At 39.5% G+C, this 26,869-nt stretch overlaps 2 protein-coding genes across 4 annotated transcripts; one reads left to right on the forward strand and one right to left on the reverse strand.

Moving 5' to 3' along the window:
• The first annotated feature begins 1,434 nt into the window (after nt 1–1,434).
• On the forward strand, nt 1,435–16,690 carry st3gal2 (ST3 beta-galactoside alpha-2,3-sialyltransferase 2). Of its 2 annotated transcripts, XM_055222716.1 has the most exons (8): nt 1,435–1,565; nt 2,431–3,460; nt 8,358–8,417; nt 8,804–8,937; nt 10,760–10,939; nt 11,072–11,117; nt 12,080–12,199; nt 12,284–16,690. In XM_055222716.1, the coding sequence occupies exons 2-8, from the start codon at nt 3,056–3,058 to the stop codon at nt 12,455–12,457; spliced, it is 1,119 nt and encodes a 372-aa protein (XP_055078691.1). In that variant the 5' UTR covers nt 1,435–1,565; nt 2,431–3,055; the 3' UTR covers nt 12,458–16,690. The 2 variants fall into 2 exon arrangements, with proteins under 2 accessions (XP_055078691.1, XP_033823463.2); XM_033967572.2 differs by having other exon boundaries at nt 1,435–3,460.
• Nucleotides 16,691–17,003: 313 nt separating this feature from the next.
• On the reverse strand, nt 17,004–26,667 carry aars1 (alanyl-tRNA synthetase 1). 2 transcript variants are annotated; one of them, XM_033967719.2, is made up of 20 exons: nt 26,578–26,667; nt 25,732–25,883; nt 25,457–25,645; nt 25,228–25,373; nt 24,886–25,077; nt 24,070–24,214; nt 23,286–23,431; nt 22,966–23,074; nt 22,743–22,893; nt 22,506–22,630; nt 21,981–22,125; nt 21,721–21,899; nt 21,314–21,427; nt 21,008–21,214; nt 20,332–20,516; nt 19,705–19,813; nt 19,072–19,185; nt 18,788–18,994; nt 18,423–18,536; nt 17,004–17,806 (listed from the first exon to the last, which is right to left on the reverse strand). In XM_033967719.2, the coding sequence occupies exons 2-20, from the start codon at nt 25,873–25,875 to the stop codon at nt 17,627–17,629; spliced, it is 2,901 nt and encodes a 966-aa protein (XP_033823610.1). In that variant the 5' UTR covers nt 25,876–25,883; nt 26,578–26,667; the 3' UTR covers nt 17,004–17,626. The 2 variants fall into 2 exon arrangements, with proteins under 2 accessions (XP_033823610.1, XP_033823611.1); XM_033967720.2 differs by having other exon boundaries at nt 17,039–17,806; nt 25,732–25,878; nt 26,578–26,656.
• Nucleotides 26,668–26,869: the final 202 nt, after the last annotated feature.

The following is a 26,869-nucleotide window of genomic DNA, read 5'->3' on the forward strand; positions in this document are numbered from 1 at the left end:
CTTTTTAAAGCTACAGTATGTAACTTTTAAAACATTTTAATTTTGGTTGTGTTTATTGCACTGAAAAATATTCATCCTCTACTGTGAGCTTGCATCTCCATAAACCTGACTCTTATTTGGCCAAGAGGTGGGGCTTCTCCTGCTTGTTTCCATCGAAAAGTTGTTTCTTTAGCTACATGTTTCAAAGTATGATTTAACTTTCTATGTACGGTATATGAATCATGCAGGTGAGGTACCACCTCCAGAATGTTCCATACTGTAGCTTTAACAAAGTAAAGAGCCACATGATTTTTGTAAAAAATCAAATTGAGATGTGAAAAATGTTTCAGGTTTTTCAATAAGGATTTAGTCCACATAGAGCACAAAAAATACAGTGTATGCTGTTTGCACATTAATTGACCTAAATAATTGCAGTTCAGTAGATTTAGATTTAATTGTACAGTCCTTCAGTATAACCATAACTTCGATTATCGTAAAAAGATATTGAATAATGTGTTTCGTAACCTAAAGAAATCATGAATAGTTTTTTTGTATAAGAGAAACAGACCTCCAGACCAGGAGCAACGCAAACCTGTCCCTGTCCTAGTTCTCCAGCATTAATTAGCTGGGTCAAGGTTGGTAGCTTTGGCCACATGTTGCCGTAACAACTGAGCATCCTTCTTTGGCTGCCATGGCAATGCCTCAGAAATAGGGCGAGTTTGTTGAGAAAACATCAGCAACGTCTCTGCATAATGCATTTAGATGTGAGCCTGTCATCTGTGTATAGTCATATAGTTCAGTATTAGATCCAGCGGCTTCACACAGACAGAGGGTAAGGAGTGTCAGTCATAATTCAGCTCAGTATTCGCTTCTCCGCACTGGGCTTGGCTGTCTGTCAATCTGGTCAACCAGTCTAGTTTGACTTGTGACATTTGAAAATAAACTTGCTGAATGTTAACTGAAACAGTTAAACTAAAAGGAAAGTACTCTATGCAAAATAAAGCTGCATTGGCGAGCTGAGGTTTCCATGTTGGATGAACACAAAAAACATAATGAAATAATACAAAAAAACAACTTTATGCTTTTAGTTTCCCCGGATAACTGTATTTAAAATAGGCTTCATGAATAACTCTTACTGTATGGCCTTCAATGTATGGCATGCAATGCAAGAACACATTCAAATACTAAACGTGCCACTACTAAATTCAATCTTTGTTTTTTTGTTGTTGTTGTTTTTTTAATGATATCATACTGAAGCATTGTTTTTATATTATGGTTCAAAATCCCACTGAGAAGGGAGTATGTGGGTAGGGCTAACAGTTCAAACTGAGTCTTTAATCTTTAATACATAATAAATATTCCTTATGTATTTTGTGACTATTTGTTAATAACATACAATCATAACTGAAGATATCTTTATTTTTCTGTTTGCAGGTGTGTAACAGTAAACCAGGCGGCTCTTGATGGAGACAGGTCTGTAAGCAGCACGCACAGAAGCACTGCTCAACTGCCATAGTAACACTACAGTGTGGAGTGTGCCTTCAGGCCCTGGACACAGCTATTATAACACAACAATCATACATCAGGTGATCGGACGGGAAGCGGATGCTCTGGGGTCTATCTCTCCGATTACAGATTAAACCACCAAACATACGTCATCTCCACATCAAGCGTTGTGAAAGCTCAGCCTGCAGTGGAAAGGGTGTGTTGAATATGCACACCTGCTCAGCTGCAGCAATTAAATGAGTGGCAGTGGCAGACAGATACAGCCCTGGCTTAACACGCACACACATTAAATGAGCAGGACAAACAGAGCAGGACAGATGCTGCCCCTGCTCCACTTCCTCTAGTCGTCCCACAGCCAGCTGGACAGAAGATGGGATTTGTGACTGATTGGTTTTGTCTTTTTTTGCTGTTGTGACCTCTATGCACTCCTGTCACCTTTTCTCAGCACGGCTTGTTCACTTCTTTTTTATTTATAAAAATCAGCTTTCAGAACAGACAATCCATTGGGTATGCTTTGACTACTTCTCAAAAGCTGAAAATTATTTGCATTTTTTCTATCCCTTCTTGGATGCAGCAAAAAAGGCTCTCACTGGGACTGTGCCGTGGCTTTTTTTGTATTATCTTGAGCCTTTTGAAATGCATTGCTTCTACCACTAAGAGTTGAAAGAAGATTTGAAAAAAAAGTTTATATCTGGCAAAAGTTTAATGAAACTGTTCTTAACTTCCATTCACCGGGACCCTTACCAAACAGGCAAGAACAATAGATTGAATAGAACTGCAGAAGGAAAGAAAAATCTTGAGAAAAAGAGAGGATATAAAGTGTGGTAGTGTTAAGAGGCAGAAGAGGAATAGACAAGAGAAGGCCCAAAGAAGTCAGATCAAAAGAAAACACAAGGATAAAAAACATAGCCTGAGAAAGTTTTTTTCCTTGTAACTCTGTTGTAGTCATGATGGAACACCCTTGGAGCCAGACGTCCTCCTTGTGTCTCCTCCTCCGCCCCCTCCCCTCAGCCCTCCCTCACTCCTTAGCTCTGCTCTAGTCCGCTCGCTCTCCACATCGCTCCAGTGCATCGACAGCCACTGAACGCCACATAGCCCCCTCCTGCAGCTTCTACAGTTGGCTGCCAAACTTAAGAGGAACGGCTTCTATCAACACAGCGGACTGGATTTGGACGAGAATGAACATCGGAGCTAGCCAGAGGGAAAAGAAAGAGACGAGGTGCAGTGGAGGCCAGAAAGGGGAGCGAGAGAAGAGGCGTAATTAAAGGCAGAGTTCAGGAGTGGAAAAATCTGGAGTGGAGCTTATCTGCAGGACAGCTCGTGTGGGGCAGGCAGTGTGGGTGATCCCGTGGTGCACAGTGTGAGCCAGGGGGTGGTCCCAGTGACAGTGAGCAGGTCCTGGTGGTGGCTTAGTGGAGGCCGTGGGCTCAGGACAGTGGCAGGCTCAGGGGTGGGGGCATGGCCGTGGGGGGGGCGCTTCCTGTCCTCCACCCTGCAGCGGGAGCGGCGCTGGAGCTGGGGGACCTGGGGCGGGGGTTTGTCCAGAGGGGCTCCTGGCAGACTGTCCGAGATGAGGCCCTGGCTCTCAACAGGAGGGAGCGGAGGTAGCAGTGAGCTGGACAAGGGGGGCAGGATGAAGTGCTCCCGTAGACTGTGCATGCTCCTGGGGACACTGGTGCTGGTCTTCCTCACCTCACTCTTCTTCTCCATGTCTCTTCGTGGGGGGGTGGGGTTCAACTACCTGGAGCCTCCCAGCTGGGAGGAGTCCAGGCGAGTGAAGCTGGTGCCAAACTATGTGGGTGCCCACCGCCTGTCCCCCCCAGACCTGCCTCAGCAGAAGACCTGTGCCTGCCCTCGCTGTGTGGGGGACCCTGGGGTGTCAGAATGGTTTGATGAGAACTATGATCCGGACATCTCTCCTGTGTGGACCCGTGACAACATCGAGCTGCCCTCTGATGTGTACTACTGGTGGGTGGTAAGTAACACGATGTTGTACTATTACATTTTGTGCAATGCCACATGTGAAATGGAAGTTGATATAGGTGAGGCACTATAGTAGGCACTACACAGTACAAGGGTGCCAGGCTAGCAGACAGTAGTTCAAGTAGATTTGTACAACCATGTGAGGTACTTATTTCACTTTCTTTATTTTGCAGTGCATTAAAATAGGCTGTTAATTGCTTTTAGTGCTTTGGTGTCCTACTGTTATTAGCCTATCTTTCAATGCAGCCAACGTTTAATGAGCCATTTGTACTTGCACAGTTAAACAGCAGAAGTACTGTAGAGCTTTTCTTGCTGCACAAAAGATGAACCAAAAGACAATCTCTTTAGCTGTGAGAAAGATTAGGTTCCACTGGATTTTACTTAAATTAGCATCTCTTAGATTTGAATAAAATTGCAGCCAAACATCTTGAATTTGGCTTCTTTATTACCCTGTGACATTTATATGATTGGTGTGTGATATAAGTTAGCAAGAATATCAGCAAGTAATGCATTGCAATTACAAATCTCTTTTCATCCTCTTTATCCTCAGCTGTGAGCCAACCAATCCCTTCATATAAGCACGACATGCCCCCATATATCTCTGCCAGTTGGGCACATTATGGCTTTGACAACTGCATTTCCTATAAACTATGCCGACTTCTGCCTCAAATACAAAACGTAATGTGCCGTAAAAGTGTAGATGATGAATTAGGAAACTGACTATATGCTTTAAAGTGAAGTAACAAAAAAAGTCAAGTAAGTTTGTGACACAGCTTTTCCACTAACCTGTCCAAAGTCCAGTATTCTTCGGTAGTGGGTCTACAGTCCTATTTCAGAGCCATTGCCCCACTCTCTGAAATGAACAAAAAGTGCAAACACAAGTCCAACTCCTGCCAAGTCATTAGGTCACACACTCTGCAACAGTGAGGTGAGGAACCTGGGAAGACAGGGAGGCAGAGCAGGGACAAGGGAAGAAAAGGTCAGACAGGAGAAGGCAAATAGTGATGGATAAACAAGGAAGGAATGAGCATGTTGACTGGTTAGCTCAAATATGGACTTTAATCAGTAAGGACTAAGCTTGCAGTGATTTTTTTTTTTAAATACATGGAAAAATATTAGTATGCTACACAAGCTACTTTTGATTGACACTTTTGGGCAATAAAACCTGGCATAACCTGTACTATGCGGCTTTGTAAATCCAATAGAATTTGTTTTTTGTCTCCCTTTTTGGAAATATGATAGCAGAGTAGCTCATTCACCAGCATTGTTTCTGTTTTTAAAAAAGATGCTGTATTACAAAACTTCTAACGAAACTATTATTTAATAAAGCCAACTTCACAACAGTTTCCTACAGTATGAAGCCACAAGTTGCAATGGAACATCGGTCATATTTTTTCTAGCTTGTGAAATCTGTTTATTGTGGACAGACGCATTGAGCGGTCTACCTCTGCTTGCTCCTGTCCCCTCATCAGTGAGTTGCAGTGCTCCCTGCTTTTAGTGCCCAATAATTCCTGGCCCAGTGTTACTTTCCATAAAAGTGATTCAAGTGAGTTCTGCTTCGTCAGGCAGGTTTTAAATTTATGAAAAAAACGAAAGCTCAAATTATACCCTGAATCCATAGGCACAGATGGCCAGGGATAGTGTGTTGCTGCATCCAAGGTATATAAGGTTTAACGGACAATTTCCAGAAGGCTTTGTTAATCTTGAAAAGAATAGCAGCTTTTAGATTACAAAACACAGTATGTATGTAATGCAAAGATGAGACATAATCTGGCTTTGTGAGAATGCATTATACTCTTCAAAATAGATCTTGTGTTCCTAGATTTGCTAAAATAATTCCCGGAGGTATATTTTATTAGCCTTTCTAGCTTTCTTTTATATTGACAAGATATGGAATTTATTAGATGTGCAGTCTGCAAAGGCAAGCTAGAGAAGATCAATAAAAGCATTTGAACCTAAGTTGAGTTAATGGATGTGCTGGTGAAGCTGAGGTCAGAGCAGACAGAACAAAAACACAATATATCTGAGCTGCAGGAGTTTTCAGTCATCACCATGCAAAGGTCAAGTGCAAATTAGGATGGGAAGAGAATTAATTTTAAGGTTAAGTTGAGTAGTTTTTGTTTTATATGCATTGGTAGCTGTTAGAATAGCCACTTTTATTAAGCTGATGCACTCAATTCTTTTAAGTTCTATTTAACTTTCTTCTGTATGTGACTAAAATGACAAAAAATATAGGTGGTTGTGTTGTGGGAAATTGGTGAGAACATTAGAAAACAAGTTGGTTTGTTATTCTGTAATTTGGAAAATATACTGTACTGCTCAAGAATAGTATTACAATATTTCTTGACTTTGACTTCTGTATCCAATATTTATTTAAGGGTGGATCCATTTATAAACTATGGCTGTCACTTATTGCAATTGCGCCTGCATTTTAAACCTCTTAAAAAGTAATTTATATTTATTGATGTGTATCCTTGCTCTATAGCCGGAGAAGGTGCATTCTTGTTGTAATTTCTTTCCCAAACAATAGTGAAGTTTTATGGGCATATTGACATTTTAGGTTTATTTTTCTTGACCCTGAGCTTTCACTGATACTGAAGTAAATTCCACGATATGTTTTAATATGCTTTTCATCCATATCCTTTCCATCCAGAACTAAATTTCTTGTATCATTACCTATCATTGGCTTTGCATAGAATGTTCCACTGTATGGCTTTAAACATGAAATAAACCAAGTGACACCACCAGGCCACTTTACAAATCAGATCTGTAGAGAGGTGATTATTATTATGAATACATGCTAAATATATACTTTCAATGCCATGCTGATCACTGTGTTAACAAGCAGGGCTAAAAGAACTTGACCTTGATATGGACAAGAAAAGTTCTCCATAAACTCCAAGGATAGGAGCCAGGTTGCTTATAGTTGCATAGTCAGGGGAGGCTTGACAGAATAAAGCAAAGATACTTTTTGGCACTCCTTCCAAGGTACATCTGCCAGATATTAGCAGCAGTCCCAACAATGGTAGCGGGGCATGCCAAGTCTGTCCCTTGCGTCACTTTGAAAGCCAGACTGTAAAGTGGAGCAGTAAGAAAGTGAAAATAAAAACTGCAGCTAGAACAAGAGAAGACAAAACGTTGAAGAACTGAAAAAAGATTGACAGGTTACGAATGAACTATATCTCATGAGATTAGATTAGAATTGAGGGCGGGGATACAAAGAGGAAGCAAGAGAAATTTGAGGAGGAAGTACACACTCGGGACAGGATGGTATGTGAATAAAAACAAGCTTTCAGAATATGTGTGTGTGTGTTGTGAAGGCCAATGGTGGGTGAAAGAAAATAGTGACAAAAGCTGGTTGTGTGGGAGAGAGACCCAAAATGTCCATGTAGCATCTGCCAGGTCTATGTGAATTTCTATGCAGGTGTTGTATATTTACATGCCTGGGGGAAGGCTTACTCATGTGGTCAAATGGTGAGGTCCAATGCCAGTAAGAAAGTGTCATCACCATTTCTGTTTATGAGCTGCCAAGTGGAATCTAAAATCTAAAATGGGAGAAAATTGGGCTCTCCGCATTCAAATCATCTCAAGACAATAAGAATTTATTTTTACTTCAGACCGGGAACACGCCTCCGCAGTGTCTCACAATATACAGCCCTGGGATATAGTGGAATGTATTGTAAATTAACACTGTTGCATAAGGTTCTATATATATTTTATTCATTATTGATTTGGCACAGGCATTTTTTTCTGCAACCTTTTCTATTCAGACTTGGAACTAGCACAAAATATATAGCACCTTTTGACTTCTTGTGATGCATTTGAATTTTAAGTAACTCATTTCAGATGAGCTATAAATCATGTTTTCTTTTAAAAGGAAACAATAAACAAAACATTGGACTCTACAGATGATTTACAATATAGTTTACTTTTTCAATAAAAGCTAATTTCGCATAAATGTCACAAGGCTTTAACCCTAAGACATATTCCATCTCATTAAATGCAGCTTAGTGTTATGGTTTAAAATGTAGGGTTGGGGTTTCAAATTGAACTTGCCATGTCGCTCACCTCAACAACGCCTCATATTACCTCAACTCCCGTTACATTCTTTACATTCTGCTCAGGCTTTGGATTGTTTTCTTGTGTTTCTGAGAGAGCTCAGCGGCTTGTCATTGCTGTCACTTTTATTTATCCCTTTTGGACAAAGCAATGTTTTTGTGAGTGACAGTGGAAATGGAAAGTTGTGTGGTGCACAACACTCCAGCTCAGCATCGCCTTGAGTAAATCTTGGGTGTTTCTTTTGCAAACAGTCTGAGAAAAGGCAATAAAAGAAGAAAAACAAGTAAAGAAAGTGTTTGCACCTTCAACATTTTCTGACTTGTATCAAAAGTGTCTCTTCTCATTTCAGTACTTTCCATGAGTTGTCTAAGCTTTTTGACAGGAGGCAGCCTGGACCTTTTGTTTCCATTTGTTCATAATGTTCCCTGTAAGAGGCATTTTCAAAAATGTATTATGACAATTATAAAAGGCTTGCTATGTAACTTTTCTGGTGGAGAGTCAGCCACCTGCTTGTCTCCATGTAGTTATTGTTTTACCTGCAATTTTCCACAGTATGGCTTTAAACCTGTGTATAATGTATTTATTCTATAATAGGTGTTTTTATTGCTACCTCCATAAATGCTTTCTTACTTATTCTTAAGTGGGGTTCACCTCTCCACAGACCTGACCTGTAACTTGGCCTGATGGTGCCTCCTGCTGGTCCTCATGCAGATAGCATTGCAGACCATCATCAGAAAAGTTACACAGTGGACTATGAAGTAACTAACTGACAGTGTAAAGCTTGTGTATCTCGTTTTCTTTAAAGGATTTTCATTATGCTTTTTCTCTAGATGTTGCAGCCACAGTTCAAACCACACAGCATCCAGCAAGTACTTCTGAGACTCTTCCAGGTATATATATAATGAATACATCTTTCCATTACTGTGGTAGTGTCAAATCTTCTCTGTGCTCAGGACCCCATTACCTCACAGTTGCAGGCAAAGGCCAACAGGAGCAGATTTTCTTTAGTAGACATTAGGGGTTCATCAGTAACCAGCTTCCTTTTTAATGTTTTGTGTGTGTGTGCGATCTGCTCCATAAGTTTAACCTTTGTAGCTCCCCGCGGGTACACAGGGGGTAATGTATTTTTCATGAACAATTCACCCCAGTATCACAAGTTTCATCAAACAGGGCTTAGCTGCGGGTTATTCCCTGTCCTCATATTGCTATTTTAGGGCAAGTGTCCCATTTCATTAAACAAAGTCTGCTCTTTTAACTTGGATGCTTGCTGTCTTAGGTGATTCCCGGTAGATCTCCATATGGGTCATGGGATCCAGGTCGCTGTCTGCGCTGTGCGGTGGTTGGAAACTCTGGAAATCTGCGTGGAGCCGGATACGGGGCCTCTATCGATGGGCACAACTACATCATGAGGTGAGAGGATAGGTGAGATGACGAGACTTGATAGTAGAAGATGTCAGATACAAGTGCATTAAAGGAAATTAAAAATCTGGATAACAAATGAGAAAAGCTATTGGACTCAGCAGTTCTGACTAGACCTGCAGCAATTAATCGACTAATCGTGTCTAGTTGAATAAAAATAATCATTGTTGTATTGGAATATACATACTTCATAACACATACATACACAGACTGTGAATATAAATATGATTGGGATTTGGAACATGGGACGTTGTGGGTACATACATGTGTCTAAATCTATACTTCTTGTGTGAAATTCTTTGCCCCTCTGTTACTGGTTAAAAGAGTCGCCACCTGACTTGTGCAGCATCAGCACAAAGAGGTTTATGTCCTCAGAAGCTGGAGCGTATAGCAGCTCCCTCATACACTCTCTCACAGCAGGCCACATAAATCCCTTTGTCTCCTTGCACTGCAGCAGAGATGAATCACACAGCCTAATTGTTGTCACTTGGCATGACATACAGCTATATATATATTTCTGTTGGGCTGACTGACCATGCACTGTAGTGAGGAATTTGAAAATATAAAAATAAAAAGGTCCATTTAAGCCAATACGCATCAGGAAACGCACTTGTCATAAAATATACAGCGTGCCAGGCAGGTGCAAGGACAGTCTGTTTTATTTATGTGTATTGTGGTTTTCATATTCTAGAGCGTGATAATGTCATACACTCAGATGCGGGGTAAGATCCGCATTTTCCTCATAGATACCACATCCATAAGGTGAATTTACAAACCTGATCATTTTAATTAGTGACTAGAGAAGAAGAAGAGCTGCAAAAGTATTCTGCATTTTAACAATATGAATTTTAGTTGCCCCCAGCAGTACTGAATATTGTTGACCTATAGAATGTTCTGATGTCATCTGAAACCCAGAAATTGGATGTTTGTGAGCCCTGGTTTCTCAAGTAATGATGCATCAATCAATTTTGTTCTTGAAATCACAACAATAATCAAATGCCCTTCTTTAAGTCAAATTTAAATTATCACACCCTTGAGTGGTTTCAGGCTGACATTAATTTAAAAAAAATATATGAACACCTCACCGGATTTTGCAGGCAAATATTTGTATTTGCAGTTAGACACCATATCAATGTTATTATCCATGAATGGTGTACTCTTAGGCCTGAGTGGGCAGACACCAGATTTTCCGCACACATTGATTCTCATTTGTGTTTTAAATCACTGCAGTCTGGCCTCCTGCCTGTCCGCCCTTTGGCTCACGGCTCTCAGCGTGCGTCTGCTTTGTTCAGCTTCATATGGGCAGGCAACATCGAAAAATCATTTGCGCAGAAGTGCTTTCATATTTAGACAAACACCTCCAGACAGTGACTCACCCCTACTGTAAATACACACAGCTGCCAATCTACAATATAAGAATAGAAAAACATAAGTAACCAAACTTTGTAGCCACATTTCTCACATTTTAAGTTAGTAGCTCACTGGTGCATGTTGAGGTTGATTCATTATCACAGTAACCTTGTTGTAGTAGGTAAGGTGAAGTTGGGATTTCTGAAATGGAAAGGTTTCTGTAGTTGAAACTCAACACAGCTATCGTTTTTTTGTGTAAGGCTCAAGTTTTAAGACTTTATCTCTGGGCACTGCAGCAAAACTTGGAAACCTGGGAAATATACTGTAGGCCCCTGAAAATCTATAAGCATCTGTCTGTATCTCATAAAAACGGTATAACAGTTACATAAAGATTTTGTTGTATATCACTTATGTCGCATTTTACTGCATATTAACTAAACCCATGTTGCTTCTGTCTGTGTAGGATTAACTTGGCTCCTACAGTGGGCTACGAAGAGGACGCAGGGAGCCGCACCACTCACCACTTCATGTATCCGGAAAGCGCTAAGAATCTCGCAGCAAACGTCAGCTTTGTCCTGGTCCCATTTAAGACACTAGACCTAGTTTGGATCACCAGCGCCCTGTCAACCGGCCAGATTAGATTGTAAGGAACACGACATACACACACATGGAGGAGAGTTAGTTCAAATGTCAAGCCTGTATCAAACTGAAATTTCTGCTGCAATCACATGAAGTAGAGATTGTGTTTAATCATACTGTGACTCTGTGCCCTCAGTACTTACGCTCCAGTGAAGCAGTTTCTTCGTGTGGATAAAGACAAGGTGTGTCTGAAACACACACACACACACAAAAACTGCCTTACCACAATTATATTATCCCCTGCCCATTGTTGATGAGGGATTACTGTTAGATTATAGACCATCCTTTAGTTTCAATAATCCTTTGCTTGCTCTTTAATCTGTGAAAATAAATAAACTCAGACTAATCCCTGTCGTCCCAAGAATTTGCGGATTTTATGTCTTGGGTGAAGTTCAAGTCTGTGGCAGATCAGTGTGCTAAGATTTCCAAAGAAGAGCTATGGGCAGCCTGGAGTGTTGGTGCTGTAAAAATGCCTAAAAGCTGATGATACATTGTAATTATTACTACCCAGTTATTTTACACCTTCAAGATAATATAACCTTGGATTTTTTCCCCCATAGCAAGTAAATATTTTTACAAGAGGGTGAACAACAGCAGGTCACAAGGCCAGAGAGACTTAGTTGTGAACAGCAAATATGAATTGCATGGTATTGGTTCCACCATTACACTGGGATGCAGATAATTCACTAGAGCAACCCCAAATAAGGAAAGAAAAAGTTGAGATATGGGTCAGATACATTTTATTTTGCATTGTAAAATTTATGGATTAGATATACTTTATTTATACTTTTCAGGAAATTATTTTGTTGCAGTAGTTTACTTACAATAGTATCAAAAACAGCATTCATTCGCATATATTAAAAGTGCGAAAAAGCATTAACTGCATTAAAGAGTCTTATTGCAGCAGCAACAAAAGTCTTTGTAAAACGCTCAGATTTGCACTTTGGTGTCTGTTTGATGTTTATAGTGTTATTGCTTTAGTACAGCTCGTTCTCTCTGTAGAAAAGAAAGCAGTCCACACTTACATTATCTTCTACTATATATCGAAAACAAATTTTGAAATTACTCTATTGTTCTGAACATTTTGTCTGTTTTAATAATTAAAAATTCTCTTAAATATACATCTCTTACATTACATTTCCAGGTCCAGGTTTTCAACCCAGCCTTCTTCAAATACATCCATGACCACTGGACCAAACATCATGGCCGCTATCCATCGACTGGCATGCTGGTGCTCTTCTTTGCCTTGCATGTCTGTGATGAGGTCAGGACATCTTTAGCCACTGTCAAATCCAGCTCTTTTTAGTATGTAACATGTTAACACATATTTTCTATTACTGTGTTGTAGGTGAATGTGTTTGGTTTTGGGGCAGACAGCCGGGGCAACTGGCACCACTACTGGGAACAAAACCGCTATTCTGGAGAGTTCAGGAAGACCGGAGTGCATGATGCTGACTATGAGGCTCAGATTATTCAGAGACTAGCCAAAGCTGGCAAAATCACAGTTTTCCCTGGCAAATAAATGGCATATCATGTCACAAGCTAGGTCTGAAATATCTATGATTAGCTCCCATCTAAAACCTTTAAATAGGTTAAATCCAGAAAATAGATTTCATACATATCCTAGCATTTCTTAAAAAATTATGGTGGACCTGCTCCATCTAGGTTTGACTGTTGCTAATGGCTTGTGACTGGACAACTGGCCCTGAGCTTTTTGGCTGGATTTGTCCTAATGGTCGGCTTGAGTGACAATGCAGCCTCAGCTTTGTTAGGCCAACTTTACCTCAAGAGGACCAACAAATGAGAGTAGGATAAGAGAGAAATGCTCTAGCCGGCTCTCACAAGCAAAGCCCCTGTTCTAGGCTTAATCCAGTGGCAGAAGTGTTCACAATGGACAACTAATCTTCTGTCTAATAACTGTATGCCTGGTACTGAAAACAGCAGATTCAACATTACCACTTTTGTGAGTTTGTGACCTGCACTTATCACATTGGAGCATATCAGCCATCTTGAATCTTAAGGATCTTGTTGCCGTAGGACTTGGCATGTCAACATCAAAGCTGAAAATGTGAAGCTGTCACATTGGACTCCAGTTACCAGAGAAGTGGCTCTGTAGACTTCACCTTAAGCAGTGGTGGGTTGTCTGGTGTTAGGCCAGGACCAATCACTGTGTGGTAACATCATGTGACTGCCTTGTTATGCCCCGAGAATCTAACTGGACTTGCCAAATCAAGTAGTAGCTGGCTGAAGACTCCTGGACTTTGTGACTCATAAACAAGGCATCAATGGAGCAAGGAAAAACACAGAACACATCGTTAGCAAGATCTCTGGTTCACGCCCAGAGACGGACAGGGCTGTAGGGTGTTTGAAGGAGGCCAAAATACTCCTGGGAGTTTGGGTTTGAGTGGAAACGTGGTAATTCAGTCTAATCTCTGTGTGGTGTGATAGGGTTTTATTTGCAAGGCTGGTGATGGTGAATAACAAAATATTTACCCATGATAAAAATACTGTGTATACACTACAATTATTTCAGTTTATGGGTTCACCACTTTTTTAATGAACTGAGGTTGGAGGGACTTCTCAATGTGGTACAATGTGGCTTCACAAACCACTGATCTAGAGCCACCTGACGCCTTAGCTTTTTACCACACACCACTTAAACTGCACTATCCACATTTCTTTTCACATCTCCACAGACAACACAGGCAATTAGTTTCATGAACATTGTTTTGTTTATCACTCACAGATTGATCAATTGTCTTGGGTTTATTTCCTCCACAGATGTTATATTATACAGCATCTTATAGTAGTAACAGATTATGGAAGTTAATACAATACGCTGAACTCAGAGGGGAGTAAAAAGTCATATCACAAGGGGTAGGGGATATAAGCCCAGTGATCAAGTGTCTTAAATATTTCCATTATTAAAGAGCAGTTTGTTACATAACTGTGAAATCAACTTCACATTGTCTAAACTAAAGCTGTTACATTTACAAAAAAAAGTTAATTTTTTTATTTTTTAACCAGCAGACTTAATGTTTACTTTATAAAATTATGTACACACTACTTTTAGAAGTGATAGTCAGAGGTGGGACTTTTATATTATATTTATATTACATTCATTTTAGAGTGTTTAAATGAGTATACTGGTATATAGAATTTATAGTAAAGTGTGCTTAATAACACACTTAAATTTGAGAATGTTTAGCCTAATGTAAATTTGTCTCTTTCTTTGGCGGATTAGGATGTTCCACCTCGGGTTATTTTACTGACCAGTATCTAATGGTTGATGCTAGATAGCTCCGGACAGACGGTCTGCTGTGATTGGTCATTTAAAGTGTTGAAGTTTGGGAAGCGGATTAAAGGTTTGTTCATAGCAACAGAAGTTAAGTTTGCGCATCACCGTGGTAAAGACCTATGTCATCACTTCTTACTATCTAACACCAACCACATCTAATACATCAAAAACCCACATTTTGATTAGTGCATGATAGCACCTAGTCATTGTAACTCCTAGAAGTAGTCTGTGTTATTTCTGTAGGTGTTAACTTGATACACAGCCAGATAACAGAGTACCACCTGCTACAGTTTGAGATTTTCTGACTGGAGATGGTGAGATGTGTGGAGAAAAGCTGCTACCCTTCAGGTGACACTGACACAAGTGTGAGATTGGCTTATTGTCAAAACCACAACCACAATATGTGGATAGCTACTAATAATGGTGCCTGTCCTACAATACTACTTTGTTTTCTAGTCCTCTTTGCACATCTGTTTAAAAAATCATGTTAGGAAATTGCAAACTTTCAGCCATTATATTATACACTTTTAACATATTCACACATTGATGCTTTTGTGCCTTGTCCTGCTCCCGGACATTACTCGCCTACAGCTGCCCCATAATCAACACGCATCCACATACAAGCCTATAATTAACAGAAAGTGACAGAAACTTTGTGGTTGTGCCTTTCTGAACTGCATACATTCTGCCTGGGTTTGGGGCTTTGTCAATGTTTTGTACTGTAAAGTGCTGGGGGGGAGGGTAATTACCGTACTAGAGGTGGGTGTATCGGTCTGAGCATGGGTTGTTGAGAATCCCAGTTTCAAGATTGAGAGACTGTGATTCCCTAAACATATCTGTGCACCACTGCTATGTCAATGTTTATGCTTTTGTTTGCTCCTATTCACCTTACATGTGTTGTTGAAGTTGAAAGAAGAAAACAGTTCTGGCCTCAGTAGTAGCACTAAAACACATTTTGGTAACACAGCGGTAGTTACCTGAGGGAACAAACGAGGGCTCCATCAGTTTTCTGTACTCCTTGCAGTTGCAGTCCCAGAACATTGCGATCAGATGGAAAGGGGGGCAGTGGGGTTGTTTCTTCCTATATATATATATATTCTGCCACCTACAGTAGTGGAGATGACACAGATCTGGAAGCCTGGAGGAATTTATAACCCTTAAGTAGGTCTGGTGTTTCACTGCTGATCCAAGATGCAGATATTGTTTGTAGTAGTTATCAGGCATTAAACTAAAAAAAATAAAAGCTATCAAGGAAACAAAAATGTATTGTAGTGCAAAACTTCTATTTCAGTTAGGTCTGGACAATTAATCAAATTTTAATCGAGATCGAGATTCAGTTATTTCTGATTTCAAATTATCAGCTTGAGTCTTTTTGATCGTGATCTACAGCCAATCTTGTCAGTGAAAGGTGGTTTGTAGCAGAATTCAGTCTTTGCATAAAGAAATGCACTTTTTTCTGGGCATTGATTTAAAGTAAATGTTTTTAAGTTCAGAAAATTAATATCAAATGCATTTTAACAAGACATATTTTTCATAACTTTAGGGCGTACATCCCAGACCTATTTACAATAGTTTCTAATAATACAGTCAAACAGTTAAAACTAACCATATCTTTACTAATTTTGGGTTGTAACAGAGAAACTTTGCCCTTCTTGCATTTCTAACGTTAAGAAAATATCTGCAGAAATATATCTGGCTTTATTACTAATGAGAGACTATAAATTTCAGTTATGTCAAAAGATAATTATTCTTTTGGTATACGTAAGAAATTATGAATAGGTAAATTTGAAAGGCATTGAAATGTAAGTAGGAGTCAGGTTACTCACAATCCCTGTGTTCTTCTTTTGAGATGGTTTGTGCCTGAATCTGTTACCCAATCCTTTGAATAGTTTGACATAAAGGTCAGTGTGAAATTCAGCATTTTGAGAATGGCAACAGATAGGGACAAATGCATAAAACAAAAAATTGATCCATTTCAGCTGTGTGCTCTCTAGCAACTGGATACAAACAAATCGTACAGAAAAGGAGATTGCATCCTCGGACTTGTTCAAACTTGTTTTTTTGTTTTTTTTTCACCATGGTGTAGGTGTTTTCGATTCTACTTAAGGTATTGGACAATTGCTTACTGGAGATTTCACTGTGGGACAAGAGGCTTAAAGGAATACTATATGTCATGGTCAAAACTGTTGTAGTCTCTCTTGCACTAGAAATGCCACTCCAGCTTCAGACTTCACCTGTGGACTATACCTGCCACCTTATTACTTAACCACCACTAACATAAGCACTGGACAGGTGTATTAAAGCCTATTGGCATTAGAACAAGTTGGTAATATAAGAATACTCTTTGCCTCAACAGCTCTAAGGGAGTACTTGTGTATTTACTACATGGACATGTCTGTATGATGCGTGACTAGGCTCTTTGTATCTTATTGTACAAATAAAAGCTTCATGAAAGTACTGCTTTGTGGTATTACCTCTGGAATGCCTCTGAATTCTCAAATGTCTTAACTAGGGCTTACTAATTAATCACACCTATTTTGGGTGTTATTTAGATGTAATTAAGTGATATTATATTCAGCATCACTGTGGTTGTCAAACATTGTATACTACCAGAAGGAGCTGCCAATGTTGTCTGCAGGTTTAATGTTTGTTTACTTTAGAGTCATGTTTTTGTCCTCTTTTGGGCTAGTCTTTGTTCAGGACTAATTAAAAATAGATAGACTATTAATAGATAATCTAAATCAGGTCTTTAAATAGATCTATTATATTAAGATTTTACAAGTTATAGATCATAAGACAGAAGATATCAAGTATCAAGTTTATTCAATTTACATTGACTGACAATGAAATGCTACAATGATAAAATGTTAATATTTAAATGACATACATAATTTTCATACATGTAAGAGGTATTATACATGACAATTAGTGGAGAAACATCAAACCTATCATACAGCCATTGCATGAGCAAGTCAAATTCAGCCACCAATTAGAACTTGGACTTTGCTCAAAGATGTACAGAGCAAGACAGCGACAGTAAAAAATTAACCGAGTTTTAACCTGGATTGCTGTAGTGAACTTCCACGAGGCTAAATCAGGCCATGTTATCCTTCTCTTATGGACACATGCAAGATAAAAGGAACCAGACATTAAAAAACCTTATTCTGACAGCCTGAGGTGTCTTCTACCAATAGCATCTTCACATATTCAAGTGTTAAGACTTTCCTGCATCACTTTTATTCAAACAATAAATAGTGGCTATTTTGTGTGTGCTTTGCGACCTTTTCTCATGTCTGATGGAGTGAAGATGGTTAGTTGATGAAGATGGCGGACCCAGTCAGGGCATTAACTTTTCCAACCAATTCTTTTAAACACAACTTCATCACTTCCTTCTCAATTCTCTCCCAGTTTAAGCTTTGCAAAATTGTTGGCCATCTGTAGCGCTTCCTGCAGGCATTCTGTATTCCTGCCGGCGGCCTGGGCAGACATGTCCTTCCCACCGCCTTTCCCATCCAAGAGGGGACAGAGCTCCTGAACCCACTCACTGGCCTTTAAGCCACGATTTGCAGTCTCCTGGAAATCAACAAAGAAATTAACTGTGGTTCAATGGCTGCAAAAAGACCAGATTAATATTGAAATGTAATAGATTTAATTATAGATGATTAATCTATATTCAAATCTTTTTATCTCTATAAATAATAAATAATCACACTTTTTCACAAGGGCAAAGTCAAGGTTTATTTACACACAGCACATTGAGGAATTGTACCTCATGGTTTATTCAAACGAGACAGTGTGGGATGCTGGGTCCAGACTCAAACTGTGATTACATCTTAAATTCAGATGTTTTTTGTTTTTTTTTTAGTCTGCTGACAAACTGGAGAAAGGTCAGATGGTAGTAGTATGAAGAGAACGGCTGAGCAGTATTGCGATTTTCCGTTTTGTATTGATTGATTGTAGTAGAAAGAATATGATCAAAAAAGTCTTTCAGTATTCAAGACAGACTCCTACAGGATTTGCTGCAGACCTCTCATAAACAGAACCAAACATATCCTTGATCATTTGGAATGATTGGATTTCTATTCAATTAAAATCTGCTTAATTACAGAGTTCTAATGAGGAATATACCGAGCAGTGACTAAGTTTAAAAGTTCGGCTTCAATTCCAGCATTGCCTTTGTTGTGCTCACCTGTGGAACCTGGCAGAGGCAGGTGACCTTGCCAGCCTCGGGGTCAACCGTAAACAGCATGGCAGCGGTTTGAGGAGAGTTGGTCTTTAGCAGCTTCAGTGACTCATTAAGGGCCTGAGCAAAAGAAGGAGAGAAAAGTAAACAAGAATGAAGCAAAGTCTTATCAGCAGTATCGATGTCCCAAGGTCAGAACTAATGGCCACAGCGCTGATTTAGTCTCTGGCGAAAACACAATCTGATAAGCTGTGAGAAAAAGTGCACTGCAACAAAGAATCCTTTTTTAATAAAGTGTTCTGCCGCATGCTAATCCGGTCCAGCGCTGAGGCCCCACACAGCAATATCCAACTTTCATTTACTGTGTTCACCTTTGCAGAGGCCCCAGGCTCCATCTCCATGATAAGCAGTTCCTGGTTGGGGTTCTTTTCAATCTCCTCCTTAATCTTCTCCAGGACTCTTTTCTGGATGTCAGCCTTATAGTTGCGGTCCAAATCATCCATGATCTTTTTTAGGCCTTTTAATGTTTCCCTCATCTCATCTTTCTGCCATTGTGAGATGACAGCAGTGCCGATGGACTATAAGAGAAGCAGTGTTAAAACAATATATTACAATACAATATATAGAAGAACAGATTATGTTTAAAGAAAGCCACCTCTGTCATGTCAGCGATCTCCTTCTGGATGTCCTTGTTGGGTGAGCTTTGCTGCTTTACCTTCTTTCCCAGAGCGGCCAGAGCCTGGTGCAGAGCATCAGCTTTCCTCTGGGCCTGAGGGACACGGCACAGGGGTCACGGAGACTTGATAATAAAGGTTAAATGGTCTATTAAAATGCATGAATTAAAAGGCATAGATATATTTGTGCACTTTTAATTGAGTATAAGTATACAACAGTGTGTAGAGGAAACCTAGCAGATTACCATTATATGTTGTGCTATTAGGAATGCATTTTCTCAGGCTTTTGGGAAAACAAATGTGGATATAAAATACAGTGATATCAATATAGAATTTTGCTCTCATAAAAAAGTTAATTCAAGTTTCAAAGCAAACATGAATAAGACAGAAAAATAAATAAAACAGAGCAGCAGAAAGACTGTTTAAAACTTCTTCAAAACCATTCTACTGCATGTTTAAATAACAGTGAAAGGTGATTTGAGTTAAAGGGCACCCATAAGGGCTCCCTTCGTACTTTTAAGAGTCAGAAGAAACAAACGGTACACTCAGGAATACAAAGTAGTGATGCATAGTGAAGGAGCTTTAGCTAAAGCAGTGTGTGAGTGAGTGCTGACCTTCTGGGCCTCTGTTCCTGTCACAGCTACAATGCGGCGGATGCCCTTAGCGATGGCCTCCTCTGAGACAATAACAAACGGTGCAGCATGCCCAGAGTTCTGCAGATGACTGGATCGATGCAAACCAAAAAAAACTTACTATTTCAGCAATCTGTGTGTAATGCAAACTTAAAACTTAAAGATTAAATTGGGAAATCGTAGCCATGCAATTATGCTGATGATTAAAGGCAGTATTAGAAAGAGGTGTGCAAACCACCGATGATACTCAGTACTTATGATACTTAATTTGCTGATTCAGTATTGAAAGTGCACCTCCTGTATCGATATATCTATGAGTACTTTTGGTATATTTCAGAAAAGTTACGGCAGCACTACAGTTTTATAGTTTATTTAACGCATGTATCGCCGTAGCATTTTCAAGTTTATTGTATTGTGACCCGTATATCATATTGAATCGTGAGGGATCTGGTTCCCAGCCTAGTATTGCATATAAATCAAAAAGAGGCAAGTGTCACTAGGACAATTTGGTGTAATTAAAAGTTATTAATACAAGGATCTTTTTTTATGACACCATACAGAAAGCATTTTATAAGTAAAGCTGGAACTAAGAATAAAACTTTTCCTTACGTTCCTCCGCAGAACTCAATGGAAGTGAGGGAACCAGCAGCACTATTGGGGTCATCTAGCAGGTCCTGGACTGGGATGCCGATGGACACCACTCTCACAGGATCAGGGTACGTCTCATCGAACACCGCACGCAGCCCCTGGATGGCTTTGGCTTGTACCAGAGGAGCCTCCATCGCATACACCGGCTAAAGGAACAGGGAATGGGATTCATTCAGTCAAAAATACATAGCTGAACATCAAAATTCAACAAATCTTACATACAAATTGTTAAAGATAAATAGTATGCATATAGTTATAATCAGGGAATAAAAAAGGTTTCAAAATGTATGCAGTACTATTTATATCAGGAGTTGCCTTTTGTTTTAGACAGAGATATTTTCAAGATATTTGCACAGCATATCAGCTCAAAGGAAAGATGTAAAGTTTTGTGTGAACATTGTAGAGCAAAGAGGCATGGCCCACTTGTATGTTTGTATAGAAACAAGGTTCAAAATCATTGCAATACAGGTAGTATTTTGTATTTCGTTATATTTGAAGACTATCAAATTTAGCCACAGAAACTGGTCTCAAAACCCATAATGATCTCCTTTTTGGATGTCCACATTCTAAAATGAGTTAATTTCCTTGACAAAAATGAGCTACAGTATGGAGTTACACTTTTATGCCTTTTACCGACCTTAGCGTCCCTGATCATAGCAGAGGCGATCTCTTCAGTGCGTCGGACCTCCCCAGTGCTCAGAGATCCTTTAGCGGTGAAGTCAAAGCGTAGACGGTCTGGAGCAACCAGGGAGCCTCTCTGGTCCGCTTCACCCAAAACCCCTCGTAAGGCAAAGTTGAGGATGTGTGTTGCAGTGTGGTTGCTCATAATTGGCCTCCGGCGAGCCTAAACAACAACATTAAAAAAAAGTTTCAACTTATTTTACTTTCAACACCCCTTGGTCATTTTAAAAAAACAAAAAGTTGAATATTTGTTGAACTTTACCTCATCTACATATAGAGTGACATGGTCGCCAACTTTAAGTGTGCCATAAACTGTACCGATATGCAGAACGTAGCCTCCTCTAACTTGTGTATTCTTAACTGTGAACTCCATACGCTGCAACAAAGAGGAAAGACTTTGTTACAATTCAACAGAAAAAAACATAGCAATAATGTTTTTGCTTTTATTTCCAATTATTAAAAAAGGAGCATTATGCAGGTTTAAAACTCCAAAACTCTCTTTTCCCCCCAGACATGTTTGCCTGGAATGTTCTACAAAATGGCATAAAACCACATAAAACCTCTTGTTTACCTGAGACAAGCAGGTGATGGACCCTCCACCATAAAATTTAGTGCAACATAGTGCACCTTTAATGAGCGTTTAGGTGTAATCCATCTATGTGTACTCACATCTTCTGTACAGTCATGTTCGCGAAGCATATAACCCTCGTCAAATGTCTGTCCTCCCTGCTCTGCATAGAAGGAGGTCTGGTCCAGCAACACCCCACATTCTTGTCCGGTGGTCACCTCATCACAGAAAGCACGGTCACGGCGCAGGGCCAGAACTGTGGCTGAGGCTGCCTCAAACACTGCATTGAGAACAGGAGGAAAGTGCATTAGACAAAGAGCACCATCTAAGAGCATTGGGATGTTAAGAGATTAACACCAACCATAGTCGCCCTTTTCATCCGAGGTGTACTTGTATTTGGGGGAGTCGTCTGTGGCTGGAACGTTCTTGTTTCTCAACTCTTCAATAGCGTAAATGTCAAGCATGATGTGATCCTCGTCTCCTGCACCCTTTCCCTGTGACTTTAGCTACAAGCAAAATATAGCAATAAAGTCATTACATGTAAACTAAAATCAGAACCTAAAGCGAATGTCAAAAATGAAAGGTTCATGGTCCTTCCCTTAATTCAATGAGGCAGCAAAGCAAAAACACACTGTCAAATTTATTTTTAGTAAAGTTAGTGAAATGACACTACTTACTTATGCATAATGTCCAATTACAACAGGATATAGGGAATTTATTTTTTACAAAAATTATTCTTTCCAATAGTGCAATACTGGAAACTGAAAGTGCTGAAACAAACTGCTGACTAAAGGACCAATGTTCAGATACTAAGGTCATACTCAGACCACAGGGAATAAAAGCTCCTCCATGTATATACTGCCCTAAAACTGTTACATATCCTCACCTGCGCTGCCTTTTTTTCCTCTTCAAATGCAGCGAGGTCCACCTGCATCCCCTTCTCCTCTGCTATCAGAGAGGTCAAATCCAGAGGGAAACCGTATGTGTCATACAACAGCCATGCTGTGTCACCTGCATGCACACAAGACATTCATAGATTTATTACCCACCAACGAAGGAATTAAAAAACAAATAAACAACTTTGAGTTTCAAAATGATGCAGTTTCATAATTCAGCTTCTCACCAGGAATTGTCTTGCTGTCAGCAAGACTCATGATCTTTCGGTCGAGGATTCTACGCCCCCTGCTGAGGGTTTTGAGGAACTGTGCCTCCTCTTCATTGATGATGTCTTTCACCATGTCTGGATCTTTCCTGAGTTCTGGGAATGCATTGCCCTACAGCACAGTAGGTTTAGAGTAAATGTACAACACAAATCTATGACAAACAATAATAGAAAAGAGGCTTACAAGGGACTCCACCACCACATCCACCAGTGAGGCAAAAAAGCCTCTCTGAGCTCCAAGCTTCTCATGGGAATAACGGACGGCACGACGCAAAATCCTCCTTAACACATACCTAAAAAGAAAAAAAAAAAATCTGTTTACTGGACACATCAAACTACAAGACATTTTTCACAGAGACTGAGGAGTTCAACACTTCACTAAGATCAGGGTAACACCTAATCATTGTGGTGTGTTGCAAAACCAGGCATTGTGACCATAAACTAAAGAGAAAATAACTATTGCGCAATGGGGCTGCATCAGTAAGTTATGCATGTATGCTTTACCCTCTTCCTGTATTGTCAGGCCGACCTCCATCAGACAGAGCGATGGTAATAGTGCGAGCATGATCCGCCAGCACACGGTAAGCCATATCAATGCCATCTTCATCTTCAGCACCAACTTTACCAGTGTATGGCCGGGCCCCTGTGCCCTGGAAAAAAATTCAACAGTGATAGCCTGCTCAGGCTCCGGAAGTAATTTTCCCTTCATTTTTACCAGACTTTCCAACAAATTCAAATATTAAGAGTTCAAAGGCATCACGGAGGCTAACCAGCTATATGGCAACTACTATCATTAATGTGGCCGTTTTACGTCCAAAAAGGCAAAATTCTGCGATATGTTTTAATAACTTCACCGTTTACAAAGTTTCAGAAACCAGTTTTAAATAAGATTATAGGTCTTGTGGTCACTTCACTAGTTACCACTTGGCTGATTAGCCCAGAGCAAGATTTTGAACTTTTAATATTTATTTTTATTCTGAAAGAAAAATGAACGGGAAATTTTGTTCCAGAACTGTGTACCGGTAATTATTTTTCAAATATGTTTTCTTTTTTTCTTATTAGGCCTGGATATATGATGATTTATGATGTAGTGTTGTATGTGTGTAGGTGTAGTGATGAAGTTAATTGATGCATTAATTTTACAAAGCCCTGAAGCAGGTTAAAATCTGTCAAAATGCCATTATAGCAAATGAGGCAGGAATTTTAGTGGCCCAAGAAGTAGACAAAGTACAATTATGACAATGACTTTAAACTCCAATAGTTAGGCCCATTTTGTACTTTTTCTTACCTTCTGAATAGCTTCAAAGTATGGAAGAAAGAGGTCAGTGTCATAGTTTGACATCTTGTTCTGCAGGACAGACACCAAGCGCTCAAGGCCCATTCCTGTGTCAATGCTTTTCTTAGGCAGGGGCTTCAGCAAAGTCTCAGACTCCCTTTTGAATTGACAATATTGGAATGAGAATTTAAAAAGTACACAGAATTCACAAACTGGTGGAATGGTGCAATGGTTAACATTGAATACAACAAATATTACATAAGATCAAGCCAAAAGAAAGTTAGAACCCACAAATAGGCTAGCATTATATATATTATATACCCCGAGATACTTGACTATAACTATATACATAATGACAAAAGTAGTTGGATTTACAGATTGAACTATGAAAAACCTGCAAGGCATCAATATGTCCCATAATGCAATTATGCTGGGTTAAATTTACCTTAATAATAATAATACAATTATGTATCATCTTTATCATTATTTTATATTTACATGATTATTATTTTTATGATTATCATTAACATGATACTACGAATTAAGTATTATTAATATAGTAATAATAATAATAATAATAATCATAACATTAAGTATTATGGTCAACTCTATATACTGTATTAAAATAAAATCTATGTAGCAATACCAGTTTTACCAGACCTGTCAAACTGGAAAAACAAGGGCAAGCCTACATTACAGGAAAACTGTTTCTATTTAAAGCCTATACAATACACATTAAGGGCAGATGGTGTGCTTCACAAGACTACAGTGGTTACTAATCATGAATATTGCTATTAGAAAATAAGAAAAATTTAGATAGAACAGTACCTGTTGAACTGGATGAACACAAGGTTCCAAATCTCCAAAACATTTGGATCGTCCATGTTGACCAGGTGAGAGGCGTCCCGTTCCCCAATGCGGTCATAGTGGATCTCACTGCAGGGTCCACAAGGGCCAGTATCACCCATCTCCCAAAAGTTATCCTTCATACTACCAGGCAATATACGGGCCTCTGCAACACTGTCAACAGATTTACAATTGAACAACTTCAGTCAATCACAATTAAAGTAACAGGAATGTCATTATATTAACAAGAATGTTCTGTATATATTGCACAGGCTACAGAGAAAATACCTTTATATCTAAAATAAATAAATCAGCCATACTAACCCAAGGTCAATCCAAATCTGTTTGCATTCCAGGTCAGGTTCTAGACCAGCATCAGCGTTTCCTCCAAAATATGTGACGTACAGGCGATCAATGGAAATTCCAAACTCCTGTGTGAGAAGCTCTAAGGCCATTTTACAGGCCAGTTGCTGTAAGGAGGGGTGAAAACCACAGACATTCAGAGAAGAATAAACAAGGACAGGAATAACCCATAAAAACTTGATTGAAATACCTTAAAGTAGTCTCCAAATGACCAGGACCCAAGCATTTCAAAAAATGTATGATGGTACACATCTTTACCAACATCATCCAGATCATTGTGTTTCCCTCCTGCACGTATACACTTCTGTGTGTTAGCTGCACGCTTCAGTCTGGCCATTGGGTGAGATGGGTCAATGGTGTTCAGGAAAATAGGCTTGAACTTTAATAATACAAAAGGAGTTATGTATTATAAACTTTTTGTTTTTTTATTTTGGCACAATATGCGTCAAAGTCAACAGCACATACTTGATTCATGCCAGCATTGGCAAAAAGCAGTGTAGGATCATCTAGGGGGATGGTGGATGATGAATGGACATACTGGTGTTCATATCGCTTGAAGAAGTCAATAAACTTCTCACGAATTTGAGATGCACTCAAAGTAGTGTCCATTTTCTGATCTGCAACAAATGCAAAAGAAAAAAACACGTTGTTTATGTTGTTACCTGAATTATTATAGCCCATTATCTACTTTATTGCAGGAATATCATAAAAAAATAATATAAAAGACATGTGTTTAGTGTCATAGATATTGTTCCTATAAGTTCCTCTAATTAAAAAGCGCTAAACCCTCTCTGTCCCATAGGAACACTCGTTGCGAATGGAAATCACACAGCCGGTATCACCTGCTCTCTAGGGCCCTGACAAGCGGACAGTAAACAGCTCCTATCCCCATCCTGACTACGAAACCTCCTCGTTGGAAACCACATGAATCTGAAACCTTCTTGTGATGAGATGGAAGTAACAGCTTTGTGCCTGTTTGCTTTTCTCAACACAAGCTTATCTTGTTTTGTAAAGGGTGAGGTAGCTAAAATAAATCTGTTATCTTAAGTCAGTGGCTGAAATACTGATCATGTTCAACTGCAAAAACACAAACCAGAGGCACAATGAGAAAAATATTGAGCCATCAACAGCACTATGTAGAGTTACATCAGCCAACTTGCAGATCAACCTGTCATTAGCAAGCTAGCAGTAACATGTTAGCAAGATTGTCCATTTCTCATTTCCTCCATGCAATCATACTGTAATTTCTGCATGGCATCATCACTGAAACTGCTGTAAATATTGTGAGAAATGACATATTAAAATACTCACAGAAAGTGGTTTGGACGGAGAATGAGTGACTAAAGCTCCCAGTGACACCGTTCTAGTCCACGCTGCACAACCAAGAGGAAAGCGCAGGAAACGTGACCGCCCCATGGCCTCTTCTGATTGGACGAGCCGGACCTCCTCGTCAAAAAGAGCGACTGTGATTGGTGGAGACAGGCATCCATTAAAGTCAAGCCCGCCACGGCGATGGTCATACATTTACCGGTTTGGCTGATGCAATGAATGGTACTGTTCTGTTTGAAAAATATCATAATATATGTCATAATATCACTAAGAT

The sequence above is a fragment of the Periophthalmus magnuspinnatus genome, chromosome 6 (assembly GCF_009829125.3).
Source record: "Periophthalmus magnuspinnatus isolate fPerMag1 chromosome 6, fPerMag1.2.pri, whole genome shotgun sequence".
Classification (NCBI taxonomy): Eukaryota; Metazoa; Chordata; class Actinopteri; order Gobiiformes; family Gobiidae; genus Periophthalmus; species Periophthalmus magnuspinnatus.

Excerpts from the sequence above, each read along its gene's own strand:
- aars1 (XM_033967719.2), bottom strand. The coding sequence starts at position 25,875 with ATGGACACTACTTTGAGTGCATCTCAAATTCGTGAGAAGTTTATTGAC. Across the intron at positions 23,432-24,069 it reads ACTTTGAAGCTATTCAGAAG|GGCACAGGGGCCCGGCCATA; the intron begins GTAAGAAAAAGT and ends ATTTTTTTCCAG. Across the intron at positions 22,126-22,505 it reads AGGAAAAAAAGGCAGCGCAG|CTAAAGTCACAGGGAAAGGG; the intron begins GTGAGGATATGT and ends TTTTGCTTGTAG.
- st3gal2 (XM_033967572.2), top strand. The coding sequence starts at position 3,056 with ATGAGGCCCTGGCTCTCAACAGGAGGGAGCGGAGGTAGCAGTGAGCTG. Across the intron at positions 11,118-12,079 it reads TTCGTGTGGATAAAGACAAG|GTCCAGGTTTTCAACCCAGC; the intron begins GTGTGTCTGAAA and ends TTACATTTCCAG. Across the intron at positions 12,200-12,283 it reads CCTTGCATGTCTGTGATGAG|GTGAATGTGTTTGGTTTTGG; the intron begins GTCAGGACATCT and ends ACTGTGTTGTAG.